This window comes from Leptosomus discolor, chromosome 3 (genome assembly GCF_034619465.1).
Source record: "Leptosomus discolor isolate bLepDis1 chromosome 3, bLepDis1.hap2, whole genome shotgun sequence".
Classification (NCBI taxonomy): domain Eukaryota; kingdom Metazoa; phylum Chordata; class Aves; order Leptosomiformes; family Leptosomidae; genus Leptosomus; species Leptosomus discolor.
In genome coordinates this window covers 49,945,514-49,963,742 of record NC_141393.1, presented here as the reverse complement: position 1 = coordinate 49,963,742, position 18,229 = coordinate 49,945,514, and the positions used below count along the sequence as shown (strand labels likewise).

Below are 18,229 nucleotides of genomic sequence, written 5' to 3'. Positions count from 1 at the left end.
TACCATTCCATTCTAGTCTTCATTTTTTCATCGACCTATTTTTCAACTGAAAAACAGGTTTCAAATGAAAATATTTGGGCTGAAACTAAACATTTATTTTTTAAAAGTAAAATTATGGTTTTCATTTTTAGACTCCCCTTCCTCCACCTTTTCTTTACAACACTTCAATGAATTTAATTTCTCAGACATGTCAGTGAACCTGAAATACTGCGGTTTTGTGAATTTCATGCCATTCGCCTAAAGACGCCTGTAATTAGCAGGAGTGTTCCTTAATTCTCTTATGCCTTGGTTCTTTTTTGTTCTTCCTTGTAAGGATCCCAAATTTGGCATTTCTTACATAGGATCAAATATATTCTAGATAAAAATTAGAAAATATGATGATCTTTGAACCTAATCTGTTATCTTTCCCAAAGACTGAGACATGTATTGTAGCTACTTGTCTTAAAGCTTTAAGTACACTGAGAGGCTTTGAAATTAATATAGAAGTAGGATTAAATATATAAAAACACACTTATTTTTATTGCTTATATGCCTCTGGAAATAGCATTTCAAACCAAGGAGCTGGAGGCTACAAGCGTGAAATAATTGTAGTGTCTTGGCAAGAGAGGAGTTTTCATTAGCAAATGGACAGTAACAGAGCTGATGGATTTGACAGGTCCAGCCAGTGTTTTCAAGAACTCACACAATTAATTCTTCTGAGTAGCAGGTATTGCACCATGCTGGGCTGGGGAAGAGAATTAGATCATACAGAAAACGAAAAGGTATTAAACGAGAAGGTACTGAGGATGAAGACCCCCTTGCAGTGCCGTACCTCCTCTCCACACCCCTCCCGAGCCCACAGCTTGCTCCCGCATGAAGACACCTCTGCGGAGGCAGCCTGGGGCTGCGGGCGAGGGTGAGCATGGGCTCTGCATCCCCCCACATGCAAAGCCCCGGTGCTCCCGCTGTCGTGTCCACTGAGAAGGAACCTGCACACCAACTGCGCTGCTACACAGGTGAAATGGGGCGGAGTTTTAACGGCAGCCTTTCCTAACTGGAAACCTGCGACCCTTCAAACACTAGTCACAAATGTGCAGTTACCAGTGACCTTGGTTGGGATGGCCTGTAGATCACGGGGAAACAAGAAGGTGAAGAAGAAAGATTAAAGGAAGTAACTGGCTAGTATAGAAATACAGTGCTGCTTTGTATGCTGCGTTCTTAGAGCACTGGTTCATACACATCTGCACATCCATCCGTGGAGGACGGTGTACAGATGTTTGTTTTTATCTCACAGGAATGTATGGTAAGGCAAGCCTTTTGAAAACTTCAGCCATTTTTTATGGAAGTGCTATCCCCCATTAGCCTTTGCATATCTAATCCAAGACTATAACCTGCTTTTCCCAAAAAGTTCAAAAAAACCAACCTCCTTGTGTGTCTATATAAGGATCTGGATATGTAGAAAAATGGAGTTAATGTCTAGGTGACAACTTCTTTTTGAAGGCTGGGGCCATGAGAACTATTGTGTCATCGGATTAGTTTTAAGGAACATCAGTTATCTTCTGTAGAGCCTAATTCTATTTTATTGACATTGATGAGAGATTTGCAATCAACAACAGCGAAATGAGGTCAGAGCCACAGCTGATATGTCTAATTAATAGGCTACACCCACTCCATCTGTCCCACAAAACATCTGAGAAAGAGCATAGGGTAAAATGTCTCCATCCTGAGTTGGTGCTGTTCAAATTCTGCACAAAAATAACAGTGGGAGCACTCGGAGGATTTGATCCTCTGCAGTATTTAAACATTTGTGCCAGTACATTTCATCAAGTTTCCATTTAGAGGAATTTTGTGGGTAAATTACAGAGTAAAACCTCAGATGACAAGAAATGTGTGGGTGTGCTTGTTGTATATATTCTGGCAGATCCTGAAAACCCGCTTTCCTATGTAGGTGCCTGAACCCTACCATGAAATGCAGAGCTAGTTTTTGTGACTCACCTAGGTGTGTCCCATGGTCTCTGGGCTAGGCATGTAATACTTGTTGGCAATCTCCCTTTCAGGCTTTGTCTTGACAAGGCAGCAAATGGCTTTAGGACTTGTACTGCAAGATCCAAAAACCACCACAGCTTCATGACTAAAACACTAATCCTTTGTAATAAATTAATTCTTAAGTTTCAAATTTGTTCAGAAAATGTTGACAGGTTAACCTGCATCCACAGGGCTTGATGTCAGGTAAAGTATTTATTATTTGTGCCTCCTGTGTTAACTGTATGTTGAGTTGACTAATAATCATCTTTCTGCAGCTAAGTTCCTGTGCAAGTTCCATACTATATGCTATGGCTAATTTTGGAGAAATCAAATCATATGCCCCCTGATCTGGACCAAACTCGTGTTTGGCGATCTGGTAGTACAGACAAACCATACTCATGACTGTGGAACTGTAGCTTCAGAGACGGTGACATTTGAGATGAAGACAGAGAGTATCTATAGAAGAAGAATGTAGGAGCAATCAAGTTTGGAGAGGAGGAACAGACCAAAGCAGTGGTTTGGTTTTTTGTGGGGCTTTTTCCCTGTTAAGTAACATATTGATAAAGTCAAATATGAAGACATGGATCTCTGTAGCTTTCATGCAGTTTATCTGCTACTCTGAACAGAATGGGAGCTCTGCATCCGTGCCATTTCATATCACGCAACCACCATTTATATCAAGTGTACATGAAATTGTGAAACACTTACAGCTATTTCACTAATGAAGTCACGATGCTAAGCAATCACCCAGACTTCTGTATTTTCAAACATAATGGTGTTTCAGAGTCCTATTCCACTAGTATTTCACCGCCATAATCGCTAGAGTTATGCTGTAGCAGGGTGCATGGACAGGCTGTGTACCAAGTATCCCTGAGGGTAACACCTCTGTGCTTTTCATAGCACTGAGATCAACTGAAACGGAAAAGCACATGCCAGCATTTTTGAACTCTCCAAAATACAGTGATCATATCCCAACTGCCCACTGGGAACGGCCACGCTGGCTCCCTGCCCATGCCTGTGAATTGGGAGAGGGCTGCCTGGACATGGCCATGGTGGGACTGCGCTGATTGGGGCTGACCTGCAGACAGGGGCTCTGCCTCTGCTTGATTTACTCCCATAGATGCAGTGACAGTGTCTCCTAGTGGCTATATTCTTGAAGGAACAGACCCGAACCTAAACTTCACACCTGAGACTCCCTCTCTGCCAAGGTATACGAAATTCAAATGCACCTCTAGATTTTTAGGGTATCTAAAACAGCATCACTCAAATAGGTAAAATAATTTAAACACTCAAGGTTTAATATCTGAGTTACAAAATTGCATCCTGATTTAACATCTAAAACCTATCTCTAAGTTATACAAATATGTTTTTTTTAAAAAAAAAAAACAACACCACCACAACAACAACCAAAACCAAAACCAAATAAAACCCAGTAGCAAGGTACTGCATTCTTTCCCTTTTGAAACAGTAACACCACAGAGAGAGAGGAGAGCCATAACAAAAACATGTGAAGCAATGTGTCCAGGACTTTGCTCAAAGGTCTGAAGACAAGCATGGGGATCAATCGGATCAGAGTCAATCTCATTTATCCTTTAGGTCCTCTCAGACCCTGTAAAAGCAAAGGAAACGCTTACATGTTCTGCCACAGTACATCTCCGCAGGTCCAACCCACTACGTACTGAGCCCTGTGTCAGACACCATGTTCTGTGAACATGAACTCATGTCGCTGGGTCTTTGAACCATGCAAAGGACTCCTGAAAGGTGATGCCAGCACAGACCCAAAAGCCACCTCTCCCAGCAGCAACCTGCCCGCAGAGGACATTTAAACAGAAAACAGAGAAACAAGCAACCCTTAACAGTACCAATACATAGTTCTAGCCCTTCCTCCTTGAACCAGCTATTTTCCATTTTCAGCACCAGCTAAACACCAAAAATCCACCTCAGTAATGAGATCTGTATCAGGGGATTTTGTGAAAGGAAGACTTCACAGTCAAGACGCAGACAGCATATTCAACAGTAAGCCAAAGCCCTGCTTGCTGGAACTACAGCAAGGTAGACCCCAGGGAACGTGGGTCTGATTTGGCAGGCGGGGGGACATTTCCTTTCTCATTTTCGACTGATTGAAGTTTCCCGTTGTCCACCACCCTCTTGGAACAGAAAGATTTGGGCAGCAAATTTCCATACAGAGACAATACCAAATAATACATTGAAAGAAAATAATAATGACTGGAAAGGCACAGACAAGGAAATCTTTCCTAGCAAATCCTGGCTTCAAGTGACCACTACCTCTTAACAACGGCATACAGGTTAGCTTTCTTCTGGGTATATATCAAGGCCTTTTGTTTTTCGCCAAGTGTCCTGTCAAAGCCCTGACATCCCCACTTTGGAGATTTTTTGGGAACTAACTCCCCTGTTAAAGGGGAAATAACACACTGCAAAACCAACTGTGGTTGGAGCAGTCCTGTCACAACAAAATAGAGCCTTTATACACTTCAGACCTCGACTAACATATCTGTTTGAACACCCCACCACCCACCAGATGTGCAGTTGTTCCCACACCAGCAGGTCTCTCTCCATGTACCTGTGTGTGTCTGAGATATACCGCTCTGCTTGCGGCAACGGGCACTTCCCAGTCCCTTTTTGCCACTGTGCCGGTGCTGGTGGAAAGCCTTTCTTGAGCAAGGTCTGGTCAGTAGTCACTTTCCCTGGTGATCCTTATGGTGCCTGAGTTTGCTGACCTGTAGGCCTGAGTGTAAAGCTTATCTCCATCCTCAGCTTTTTACCTGAGGGGAGGGAAAGATGACAATTCAGTTTTGGAAGAAGTTCTCACTGGTAAAAAGGGATTGACAAGTGAAATGCTTCCCACTCAACTAGTTTTCCACACCTCCTTCAGCTATTGCCTAGTTGAACCATACCAAACAAAAAGCTTCAGCTTGCCTTACTGTAGGTAAGTTTCCTAAAAAGTTTGAAAGCAAAGCCTAAACTTTTTGTTTCTTTTCTCACCCTGACAGTTTAGCTCTGTCCGGTAAGGAAAGCGAGAGCATGCAGCTGTTGAAGCCTTTCTGTCTCTAGCGCTTGGATCTTTTTTAGCCCACTTCTTTTAAAAGCACCTCTCTTTCTACACACATTTGAAACCTCCTTTCACCCAAAGCTGACAAATCCCTCTGACACAGCCACCTCTCATCACGTCTCCTCTTATTAAGCCCCTGCACTACAGATCCCACATTCCCCCGCCGGTCCGAACCAAGCATAGACCTCTGCAGCCGCCCTGTGTGGGAATGAAAACAGCAGGTGATGGCAGCATCCAGAGGGGAGCGAACGCTGGGGTAGTCTGAGGATACAGAAGGGACAGAGAGTTGCAACCCTATAGCTGTAGGCTGGTTCCTCCATCTCCAAGCTTCTTCCTTGTGGCTGCAATTATTTGTTGACAGTATCTAGTTAAGCGATTTCACTGTCAGAGGAAACATTACAGGGCAGATTGAACTGCTGGGCTGCTACCAAAACAGGAATGTACAAATCTGGAGCAGAAATTCCCCACGAAGGCAAGGCTGTAGCTAAACAGTGAGTTAGTTACCTCTGCCACAGCCCCGTTAAGAGCCAGAAGAGCCCTAGAGATTTACCCTCTGTCAGACCTGGGGGACTGTCCTTTTTCTAATGCCACCAAAGCCAGTACTTCCTACCCTTCCACTCCTCCCAAACCAACCACTCAGGGCTACCCCGTGGAGAGCCCGTTCCTTCCTTTGTCCAGGTACCGGGACACTTGCGTGCACGCTCCCTCAGACATGTGTCAGGTTATTTAAATCAGCTCAGGAAGTCTTCAGCCTGAGAGACACAAAAGCAATACAAACAGAGCTTCCTTTTGCACTCTGTCCTCAGAGAGTCCTATCCAGAGCAGATCACGCTGATATAACCTGACAACATCCAGGGATAAAGGGCAGGCTCACACCAGACGCAGTCTAATACTAGCTAGTATTATAAGAGGGCAACCAGAGATCAAGGAAACGTTTTCTTTTCTGTCCTACTGCCAGTTACTCTGCAAATCAAACGAGCCCCCAACACCATCAGCATGATGGAGTGGCTGATCCTCGTGATCCTGTCGCAGGTAGGAAAAAGGTTTCCTTCCAAGGGACACGGACAGGGCCAAACTGTGTTTGCTTTTCTTTAAAGCCTCTTGTATAACCCTTCGTCCTTCCCAGCATTTCTCTTGCTAGCACTGTAATGCATTTGGCACAAAACTGCAAAATTGCAAAACTCCTCAAGAAGTTGGATTTGTTTGGTGCCTTCTTAAGGGACGGGTGGGGGGTCAGTGCCTCGATTCTTTTTGAAATAATAATAATTATTATTATTATTATCATCATCATCATATTTAGGAGGCTGCTCCACCTCTGAGTTAACCATTCACTCGGACTCTTCTTTCAGGCAGGTGGTGTAAGCTTGATCTGCCCTCCAGGGGTTAAATAACGAAGTGATGGCAGGAAAACCAAAACCTTTCCAGTGGCTCATATTTGAAATTCTTTTTTCCCTCTCTCTCTCCCTTTCCTAAACGGGGCTCGTCCGCTTCTCGTTTCCTCTGGCTCCCTAATTACTCCGTTAGGGAATGGCGAAGGGCAAGGATTAACAATGAAGCAGATGACGGGAAACTGTTACCAAAAGCACAACGCCGGACCCCCCCCCACCCCGCCCCCCCATCAACCTCCCGTTCCTGCTTCCCGAGAGACGGTTCTCCTCACCCTTCTGTCGATGCCATGGTCCCGAAAGCCCCCCTGTCCTCTCAAGAGTCCCAGGGATTATTTCGGACAGCGGGGCGTGAAGGAGGTTGGCTCTTTGGGATAGCGCCTGGGAAGGAGGACACGATTCCTTGTAATCCCGGGGGCTCCGCAGGGCCGGGGTCCGGCGGCTCCGCTCTCCTCGGCTAGCCCCAGCCCGTCGCCGCTGCGAGGAGGCACTGGGCACCCGGGCTGCGATCGCCGGCGCCCTCTCCTCGCCGTGGGGTGCGGGTGCGTGTGTGTGCGAGGTGGGGGTGACTTCACATCGGCGAGGCTGGATTGGAAGGTTTTAGCCCTCGAGCCCTGGATTTGCAGTCTATCCCTCTCTATTTTAGGCACGGGCTGACATCACGAGCCGTTGTTACTCCTATAAATCCCCCCAACCGCTCCTTGACAGAAACCCAAGGGGGGGGGGGGGGGGGGGGGCGCGGCGAGCCCCTCGCAGGGGGAGGGCCGGGCGCTGCCGACCGCGACCTGCCCCGCTCTCGCCACGAACCGCCACCGCCTCCCCGGGGCAGCCCGGCCCCTCCGCGCGGAGGGGCCAGGCTGCCCCGGGGAGGCGGCAGGGCGCGACGCGAAGGAGCGAATCCCCCGCCCCGCGGTCGTCCGGCTGCCCCCTCATGTCTCCCGGCGCTCCGGCGGGAGAAGAGCCCCTCAGCCCGCCCGCAGCAGCGACATGCCGTCACCTGCTCCGGCCACGCCGCCGCGGGAACGAATGGCCGCGGCGAGCGGAGCCGCCCGCCCTCAGGGACCCGGCGGCGCGAGGCAGTGCTGCCCCCTGCCGGGGAGGTGGGGGCGGCGCGGCGGCGGAGGCCCCACCTGCGCGGGACCCCGGCCGGGGCGGCGAGGCCCGGGGGCGGCCCCGCGGGCTCAGCCTGACGACGGGGCAGAGCCCGGGGGCGCCGGGCCCGGCCCAGCCCCGCGCCTCCGCGGCCCTGGCAAGCGGCCGCCGTCCCGCGGGTAGCCGCAGCGCCCTCTGCCCGCCCCGCGCCGCGGCCCTACCTGCACCGCTCGCCGCCGCCGCCGCCGCTGCGCCCCGCAGCACCGCCCCGCCCCGCTCCGCCCCGCCCCGCTCCGCAGGGGGCGCCACGGCCTGGCGGGCCCGCAGGCCCGGGGAGGCCGGGGGAGGCCGGGCGGGAGCCTCCGGGATGGCATGGCCACGGCCCTCGGAGCAGGGGAGGGTTGGAGGGACGCCCAGCAGCTCGGCGGTCAGAACCCGGGGGTGTGCCAGTGCGACCCCTCCTTCTCACCTCGTCCATCTCGGGATCAGCGGCAGGGTTTACGCTGGAATTTTCCAGGTTTGCGGCGTGGGACAGGGAGTTGTCAGCACTCGTGCTGGGCACTTGGCTCTCACGCCGTGTCAAGATGCTGCCATGCACCCTCACTTCAGCTTCCCCCTCTGCCTGCGGATGTCTTTCCATCTAAGTGTGACCAGCATGACGTCCCCTCTCACAGGGAACAAATGCTTGTGCCACAGCCTGTCTCTCTGCACCAAGGAGGCGTCACAGAAAGCCCGCAGCCACGCAGGTGGGTGCCTGCCACGACAAGGGGCTGTGATGCTGCTGGGGATGCACAGCGAGCAAGGGCTGCCCAACCGTGCCCACCACTCCTGCTCCCCCCCCGATGCCTTCCCTGCAGCTGAGCCAATTCCAGTGCCCATCCGTAACATGTCAGGACACATCCTAACCAAAGACACATCTTTTTCCTGTGATCTCACCACGGACATCAGTTCTGAAGGGAAACCAGTCACAGGGCGGTTCCACTAGAGCCACTACAGGTATGCCTGAGAGGAGCATGTACTCCAGCATGCCCGTTCCCTTACGGCGCTGTTTTTCAGCTAAGCACCCTGGCTTTTGGACCTAATTTCATGCACTCGCAGCCCCAAAAACATACAAAGGGAGAAGCATAACTCCATTGGAGTGAGTAAGAATGCAGAGGCTGTTTTGCTCTCTTTTTTTCATAGCAGTATCTTTACAGCCTTTCCAGAAGGCACAGCACTCTGCCTAGGGGGGGAGGACGTGTTGCTATCCACGTCGTGTTATTTCACACCCTTCCTCCAACAGATGGCACAGATCCTCACCTGTTCAGAAAGATGTTCGAAATAGTTTTGCATCTTAAAAATAGATCCTAGCTATCAAAGGGATTAGTAATTCCAGCCCTCAAGTTGGTTCCTCCAAAGATTCATCCCGTTTTTCCTCATTATTGGAGCCAGATGTTAACCCCTGTTCTGCTCAAGTGCTAGACAGGATTGACGAGCCTATTGGTGATTCCCACGGATGCTTGGCATGGTACGGGTACTCGGGTACATTGCCATGACTGCCCATCCATACATGTGAATACATGTGTCATCTAACAGCAGAAATAAGGCATTGTGTTTGACTGAGAGATAAGCCACACCGAATCTAGGATTCAAACATCACTGAGGTCCAGAAGCAGAACCAAATGCTGTGGCTAATTCCTCTTTCTGCAAAGGACTAGGCTAAAAGCTGAGTCCTGGGGCCAGGAGCAGGCCGGCCGTTCCCTTGCTTCTGTTTTCTTTGAAGAGCATCGTGACTGTAAAAAGAAGGGGTTGAACTCTGCCGTGCACAGACAGCTGTAGCAACCTCCTCCTGTGATTTTCATTCTGTGAATTCCTTCAAGTTTCTCTTCCAGAACACCCTTGTGTGTGACACACAGCCAGTGAACAGCTTCATTGCTGCTGGCCAAGTCCAGGAACTTCCAGCAATTTGTTGCCAGATCTGTGAGCGGTTTGAAGCCAAATGGGGATGGGATTCAACACTGATGGGGGGGTTGGAGGATCCGTAAATACCAGGCATGGCTGGTCTTCAGTAAAAGGAGAAGAGGGAAGTAAAGCTGGAATTCACGCAGACTTTTGCAGACCTGTGTGGACTGCTTAGTTCTCTACTGGACAAATCCTAGAGCAGAAAAAAACATTTAGGGCCTCCCCTTCTCTCTTAATTGTAGCAGTGGAGAACAATAAGAGAGCAATGCAGTCACAGGGCCATAACTGAGAAAAGAACCAGCTACAGAGCTTTATGATTTCTGGTTTAGAGGAAAATGACTCCTACCATTAGAGCGTAGAGACTCTCATTCATTTAATGCGATCATGGAAGAGCTCTGACTGGGCAAGCCAGGCTCCGATAAACAGCTCTGTTCCTTTCTTGTTCTTTGTCAAGAGCATCAGGAAGAAACACATGTTTGCTTTCTGCAGGTTTGCCCGTCTCCAAAACTGCCACCTAATTTCCTCTAACCCCTTCTGTCAGCGTGGGAGTGCCACATGTTCACTGGCAGGTGTTCCTCCCAGCAGAGGAACAAAACACATTTTTCACATTTAATTCAGAATTTTTGTTGCTGTTGCTGCCATACTGTTTGTCAGCCAAGCATAACCTCCGGGCAGAAGGAGGCAGGCAAACAAGACAAAGAGAAGCAAGATACTTCGGCTGTAGCCCTTAAACTTTTCGATTCAAGCAACATCACCTGCTCCTATTGCCAGTGAAAAGTGCAAAAGCGTGACACATTAAGTCTTTCTGCCCCAGAAAGCAAAAACTAAACTACATGGAATGACCTCCAGTACGAATTGCCCTTTTAGTGGCAATTTTCAGATTGAAAAGTAGGTGGGAGCTCCTGTAAGCTAAGAAACGCTTGACAAAATTTCACAGCACCAGAGAGTCAGAGCTGGAATCAGACTTGTTAGCTTACAGTTGCCACAGCCATGCCACAGTCTCAGGACCTGAGTCGTCCATGGTGAGACCACTAAACCCTTCCATCAGACCCCCAGCCTGCACAGCCAGCTATTGCCCTGAGCTGCTCTGGGCGCTGTAATACTCTGGAGGTTCTGCAGATTCCAGGGGGTGGCAGGCAGCTTGGCCTGGAGTCGCTACCGACAGGAGGCATTGCCCTGTTCCTCCTCCCCAGCTTCTTCTGGGGCTAGTCTCCAGTCCTTAGCCATAACTGAACAGCAAATGATCTGGTGGAAGAGCAGTGACTGAGGGCCACAAGGAGACCAAAGAATCTCTACTGGACAAAGTGCCCAATGGGAGTCTTATACTTTGATATCGAACAGTCCAGTCAAGACAAGCCTCTGCTACGTGTGAGACCTGGACATCATTCTTCACCCTTCAGAGCTACAGAGGAGTTGTTTTGCTACAAAAGTATGTGAACTGATGGAAACTAGAAGTTTTCCTGAGGTTTTCATAGGTCTTTGAAGTAATCCACATGAGGAAAAATGTTTTTAAAAGTATATTTCGGAAGTATCTGTTCAGAAGACAAGGTGGGAGAGAACTCCCCTGTACATTTCATTGCAATGGTTCAACCATTGAATGTGCCAACAACAATGCCAGACTTGTATGTATTATGAAAAAACCTCAACTTGTTATTTATGTAGCAAATGAATTTTGTGCTAATTCTGCCTTTCAGTGTGCCTGAAGAGTCCCAAGAGTCACATGCAAACAGACAAGGGCACCAGAGAGTCTCTAGAGTGTGTCACAGACAAAGCAAGGAGGAATCTAAATCATGTCGGACATGCGTATGTAGGTTAAAAAAACAAACTATGGTTTATTTAGATGTGTAAAGTACTTGGGAGAGAAAAAGATTACATTGTACTATGGCAATACAGACAGCACATACTGTAACAAGCTCATCCATCACAATGAATTCCGGCTCCTCTTTCCAGCCTCCTCATCCGCTCAGTCACACCGAGCTTTGGGAGAGGCTTGCCACCGGTTTCTCTAGGGGACTCAGCACTACAGATGCATTTCAGACAGAATTTGCTGTCCTGTTTCTGTACGTCAGACGCAGGAGCAGAGCATCGTCCTCCCACCAGGGGAGACAGGCAAATATGGCAATACTTCTCATGCACTAAGACCCTCTGTCATGAGGTAAGTGAAAGTAGCCTGGTGGAATGCCTGGTCCTAGGATGCTCTACCTGGCAATCTGCCTTAACCTTATCCCAAACATGGCTCGTCACTGGGATGGAAAGCCTAAAGCAGCAGAGACTGAGAGATATTATGATAGTTATAAAATGCCATTTCCAGACACAGCTTTTTATTTCAGATTCTTCTCAATCCAGTCTTTGAAGGGAAGAGCTTTGGTGTAGCCGCTGTAGAGTTCTAGGCTGCAAGTTTTATCATAACCCCAGCTCACTAATCCCATCAGGTGCCACCTTAGCTCAGGAGATGCTTTTCCTGGCAAAGGTATGGCTGCAATCCCACCAGTCTCAGCAGGGCAGATGTTAGAAAAGGCTGTGTGGTCTTGTTTGGCACAGAACATGCTGTCAGTAATGCTGACTTGTATCCCGTTATCCTCGTACTGTTGCTCACACACCAGCGAATCCACCATCCGAACAGCTCCCATGCGGACTGTGTCATTCTTGTACCCGGGATCTTTAATGTCAGCCAATACTTTCCAGCCAGTAACCATTATTTTTAAATCCTCTGTGGATGAAGTCAAGTCACGGGAAGATGACAAGCAAATGGGTTGAACACGACTGCTGATTCTGGCTTTGTCCAAGAGTTTGATGACAGCTATGTCAGAATCAAGTAATATCGGGTCATAATTGGGGTGCACTATGATGGCAGAAATCTGGGGAGGAAACAGAGTAGGAAGAATCATAGAGCTAACAGCAACGGCAAGTCAGCAGCACTCTTTCTATACTGCTAGAGCACATGTTCATTTAATTTGCGCACTTCTCTACCCTCCACTCCCAAACCCTTCTTTCACTGTAGTGCTCACTCAGATGAGAAATGTGCAAAGACCCCAAGCATCTTCTGACTTTTTTTTTTGGTGTGGGTTTCCGGACAGCTTTTATGACATGAAACTCTTCCTAATGAAAAGCAGACAAGGACGTTTTCAGCAAAATGGGGAGTTAATGTGCAGTTCCAGTTTTTCCACTATTTTCTGAAAGGATTTTACCTGCCATGTCATCTTCAGCCTAGAGAATTTGAAGGGGGTGGATGGACAAGGAAATTCAATCATCTTCCCACCAAAAAAGAATACCAGCAAGACATTACATAATGCTGGGGCCAAACCTTCACTGCTAGTTACCTTGATGAAAAACTGCAAGAAGGGACAGGATTCCTATAAGGAAATACTGTAAAAAATAATGTATTTCCTTACAGGAAAAGTCTGAAAAAGCTGGAATTAGAGAAAGAAACTAAAAATAGGGGGGAGAGGGGGAAGAATCAAATGAACTATGCTTTCTTGGATAAAATCCATTCATTAACTCACACACCTCCACACACCAGAAAAAGAGTCACACACAGAGCCAAAATTGCTGTATTCCTCCTCATTTTGACTTCAACCTTTCTAGTTCTACTTGAAAAAAACAAACCACTCTGGTGAGCCTAAGGTGCTATTTTTGGAGCTGGAGTCAGACATAAACTTCTTTTGAGTTCAGAGCTGTACAGTCTTGGGGATGAGATGTGAAATGTGCTCACGGTGTCAAACCAGGATCTAGAGCACAAGTGTTTCCCTCATAAATGATGCTAATCACTTGTGACGGTAGCTGGCATCTCTTCGACGTTTTTTCTGGCAATATTACTCAAGACATTGTGGCCCTTGGAACCTGAGCTATTTTCTTAGTGATCTGTGTTAGGGGGTCAGCATATGAGTTGGACAGTGTCAGGGGAATTTAATGAACTGCAGCACCTGCCCTCCTTGTGCCATGACAGTTCTGTCAGTTGAGTCTCTAGATACGCATTTCAAAGAACAGCCTGTAGAACAACATGCTGCTCAGAGGATAACCTTCCTCTCCCCACACCAGACGGATGTGATCAGCATCTGTCCTGGCTCATCGTTTTCCACTCACAGAAGACTTACTCACCCGCAGATTCTGGATGGTCTTTTCATCCCTATCATCATCCCTGTAGAATTTCCCCAGAACCACCTTGAGCTCGGCTGTCTTGAGCACAATGGTCTTGCCCAGGTCTGTGACACAGTGAGCAGCTACCACCACAGTCCGCTCGTTCACCAGAGCCCCACTGCAGATAAGAATCCAGGACCCTTTCCGGAGACTGTTCTCCTTCACCCCGCTGGCCGTCCGGTAGATTGCTGCTTGCCAGGGCCACCTGGTAGAGGTCACTGTCTTCTGAAGGGTGATGTTTTCTGCTTTTCCACAGACTGAGGAAACATGAACCAAGAACGAGGTAATGCCTCTTCCCCACCAAAGAATCTGAATATCACTCCTGATTCCTGCTTAGGATGTGCCAAAAGGGACCAAACTGCAGTGACTAGCATGAGGGACAGCTTTCTAATTAACTACTGTCTCCAAACTGCAAAATTATTGTAGAATCATAGAATGTATTGGGTTGGAAGGGACCCCTAAAAGTCATCCACCCCCTATAATAAGCAGGGACATCTCTAACTAGGTCAGGTTGCTCAAAGCCCCATCAAGCGTGACCTTGACCTTATAATATAGGAGTATTTTAGATAGCTTTTTTAAAAAACCTGTCAATTTTTCTTTTATTATCTGAATTTCTGGCTGAAGTAGGAACATGGATTTAGCATTTGAGCAGGTGAATTTTCATGACGACCTTATCAATCTGCACTATAATGAGATGACTGCACAAAGAAATGGCAAGAACACCCCTGATTCTTGCTTATAATAAACCACCGTAAAGGCAGAGTGCACTAAAACTCAGCCTAGGCAGTGACAGAGTAATGGTGAGGTCCTCTCCTAGAACTGACCTCAGTGCAGATGAGTTCATGCCTATGAGAACAGATTTGTCCTTACAAGAACCTTGAAGCAAATGCATCTACATCAACAGCCATCCTGGGGAAAACAAAAAGCTCTGCCCTGTTCTAGGAATACCAGGCCTCAGACCTGGGGTAAAATCTCCCATATTAGGAAAGGTTTACTTCAGCTGAAAGAGTTATGTCATGTCGTCACATTTTTTAGTCTCCTTAGGACACTCTTTTCTCCTGGGATGCAGCATGTACATGCCTGCAGCAAAAGGGACCAAATGCAATACTTGTCAATGCACGAGGTGATCTCAAAGCAAAACCACCAACAAGAACTCCAAAAATTTGCTTGCTGTTAGGATCTACTTTCCACAGTTTGCCTGATGTTAGTAGTGGATTGTAGCAAATCCTGCAATGTTCCTGCCCTGACTTACTCTGTGCACTAGCTCTGGATAAGATTTTATCTGGAGTTAGGGTTTGCAATATGAACCCTTCCTTAGCAGGGTATAATAAAGGAAGGGACTCTTTCAAATGCAGACTCTCCATTCTATTGCTTAAACTTTCATGTTTTTGTGTGCGGTGTGCCAAAGGATAGAGATGAAAGAAAAATCATGTTTGCAGTAAATAATACAGGAAAACATTTTTCAAATCAGGAGAGAAACGCACTACACCTTTTGCTCAGTAAAAGAATAGAAAAATTGATGGCAAATACAGTGCTGAGAGCCTGATGACTTTACCATCAACTGCACCAGTTCTACCGGTGGATAAAAACAGCCATATATCTCCAAACTTTATTGCTCCTATTTCCCAGCTGGAAGCATAGGCAGCCTACACCGCTGGGACTCCCTAATTATATTAGATGAATGCACATCCTGTCCCCCCTCCACCCAGAGATATGTGCATCATTTCTCCCTTGAAGACTCACTTGGAATACACACAGGGGCTCTCCCGCTCCACTTGCCTGTCTTCAGACAAGTCCTCCTGCTGCTTCCCAGGCGGCGGTAGAACGGAGAGATGCACTCATACTGAAGCTGAGTGTGCAGATGCTGGTACCCTGGGGGCAGGTCTCCAAATGGCAGTGCTGGCTTTTTCGTTGGATAAATTTCAAGCTTTTGCTTGCTGAATGCAGATGAGTAAAGTTGATGCAAAGGTGTTTCCCTGTTTCAAGGCACAAAGAACACAAGGTAATAATAATAATACTAAGAACAAGATTCTAAAAGCAATCATGACCATGGCTTTATCACCAGCTGTGTTTAAAAGCATATGAAGTTGGCTTGTGGAAGAATAAGGCAAAAATATCATTCCAACATGGTTTAGTAATACTCCCATTTACATCCCAGCTATTTTATTTACATATATATATGTACACATATATAAATACACATATGTTTCTAAATTTTCTATTTGTGCCTCTTTTTATTTTCATTTTACAGTTTCTGGATTGCAAACCAGTTGTCTCTGAATGTGGAACAGTTTTTGCCATTCACAAAAGGACTGAGATACCATGGTTTTAAACAAAGAAATTAATTCTCACTAGAGAGGAGTTAGGCCCATCTTTTCTCTAGTGAACATTTTAATAGGCAGTATTAGGAATTGATTCAGATTAAATCATGTTGATAAAGTTGCTTGATTTAGCAATTAACAGAGATAATTGCCTCACCACAGAGATTTCATAATTGCAATAATCACTAAGCTTCCATTTAGAAACTGTGCTGATTAGCTGAAATGTGGCACATAATTAAAAAAAAAATACATGCACCAGCCTAGATATGGACCATAAGCTTGACTACAGTCATACTTAAATCGTCATCACTTAGAACGTGTCCCTTGCTCTAATGTTTAAAAGCACATATCTACAGAAAAAAAACTATTTATATCTGAAAAATTCAGCAGGAAATTAATTTCCATTGAGATTTCTGGTACTGCCTGCATCCAGAAAAGCCGTAAGAACGTTTTTTCATGTGGTGATTCCATTTTTGATCACAGGCAGACACAGACTGCCTCTGTCACACAGATTCTGTGGGGCAATATATAACAGCATTCAAGGACAGCCACGGAACGTTTCTTGTGTTTTGGAAGAAGGACAAGACCTGCTGTGGTTGCACTTGGACTGCCAGGGTCCCATTCCCTACTCACATGTAACCTTGCAATATTGCATAATCCACACTTTGCCTCGCTATTAATCTATGGAATGGAGATCCTAATTCGAGGGATAAAAACAGTCCATGACCATGAGATGCCACCATGATGCTATGAAGGTGGGGACATGTATGTGCTCTCATACAGCTGGTGTTAACATCTGAAACATTTAGCATAAATAGACCTGTGTTCAAATGTTAATTGAGAAATTTAAGCAAGAAAAACCTCCTGTTCCCCCCTAAAGCTCCCTGATGGCTTCTCAGAGCCATCTCCACAATCATACAGCACAGAGTTGGAGAGTGGCAGAGTACGTGCTTGCCTGGTTCCTAAAGTCTTCTCTAGGCATCTGCTACTGGCCCTTGCCAGAGACAGGATATGGCTTGAGCTGGACCTTTAACCTGAGTTCTTAAGACGAAAGATGAGGACAGCTCTTGCACTGCATTTAAAAATAAATTAATCATGTACTGCAAAAAAAGACCTGAAATGAGAAATTACTACTTGGACAAAAATGAACCTGAACATTGCAGCATAACTAATTCAGATGGGGCATATTTCAAGAAATCAGCAGAAGGATAAGCCCACACGGGCTCCGATCTTTCATTCCTTCCTCCCCTCCTACTCTACTCCCTCCTCTCCTCCATGGCCACCCCAAACCCACCTTTACCTCAGTTGTGCTATATTGCTCTGGATGGTGAAACTTAAGGGGAGCAGATTACATCACTATACCCCCTTCTCTCCTTGTGCTGTCCCCCTCATTTCCTCACAGAGATGGCACATGTTCATGTTTCAAGACACACCAGCAGCCCCGAGAAGCCATTCTCAGACTGTTCTCACAGCCTGTCACAAGCTTGCAAGCCTCACTCCAGCACCATCCAGTAGTCTAAACATCTTTAACTGCGCGTTTCTTTCTGGCTGCATCCCGCAGCTTGCAAGCCTGTGCTCAACCAGAGCTCCCTCCCAGCAGCTCTCGTTGCCCAGTTATCAGGGGAGTGGTAGGGACAGCTGCTCAGGCAGGCTAAACACACAGGGTGGAAAGGGGAGGAGTGGAAAAGCAATCACATTTTTTCTTTAAACTGTAGTTGAGGTATTGCATTCTCACCTTGACTGAACCTGCATTGGAAGCACTTTCTGTCTCACCAGGTCAGAGATCTTTGGCTCTCTGCAGGCTAGAAAAAATACAACGTTGCACAGACTTTTCCACATTCACAGCTCAAGTGCTACGGTTCGTACACATTTCCACTCAATCCTCTCACTAGCTAGAGTGGACTGGGTTGAGAAAAGAGGCAGTGAGTTATGTGCATTAAAATAAAGATAGGCCCTAAAACCTAAAGCCTTGGGAAAATACTTCCCCACAGATCTCCAGATCTGTCCCATTAACCATGGTGGAAGCAACTGAGCGTCTTCTGCACTAGCTTTTTCAGCCACGAAGGAAGATTTGTCCATCGGTGTGTCTGAGTGCCAGATTTACACCACTACAGCTGGTGGTTTGGAATCTGAGCAGACTTTTGCAATAATGGAACTATACAAAAAAATACTTAATTTCCATCTGTGTGGCTGCACACAACTAATCCCAGTGACTCGGCATACAGAGAAAGGCTGAAGGATGGTACAGAATTCTAAGAGTCTGTTTGCTCGTGCATCCA

At 46.9% G+C, this 18,229-nt stretch overlaps 1 protein-coding gene across 5 annotated transcripts in view; it reads right to left on the bottom strand.

Moving 5' to 3' along the window:
• Positions 1-11,813: 11,813 nt before the first annotated feature.
• PAMR1 (peptidase domain containing associated with muscle regeneration 1) overlaps positions 11,814-18,229 on the bottom strand; it is a 55,471-nt gene continuing 49,055 nt past the window's right edge. For all 5 annotated transcript variants that reach the window (XM_086462836.1, XM_086462837.1, XM_086462839.1 and 2 more), the window contains 4 exons: positions 17,686-17,752; positions 15,373-15,605; positions 13,591-13,886; positions 11,814-12,350 (listed from right to left, as the gene is read on the bottom strand). In XM_086462836.1, coding sequence (XP_086318962.1) covers positions 11,814-12,350; positions 13,591-13,886; positions 15,373-15,605; positions 17,686-17,752 — 1,133 coding nt within the window. The remainder of the gene's footprint in view (positions 12,351-13,590; positions 13,887-15,372; positions 15,606-17,685; positions 17,753-18,229) is intronic.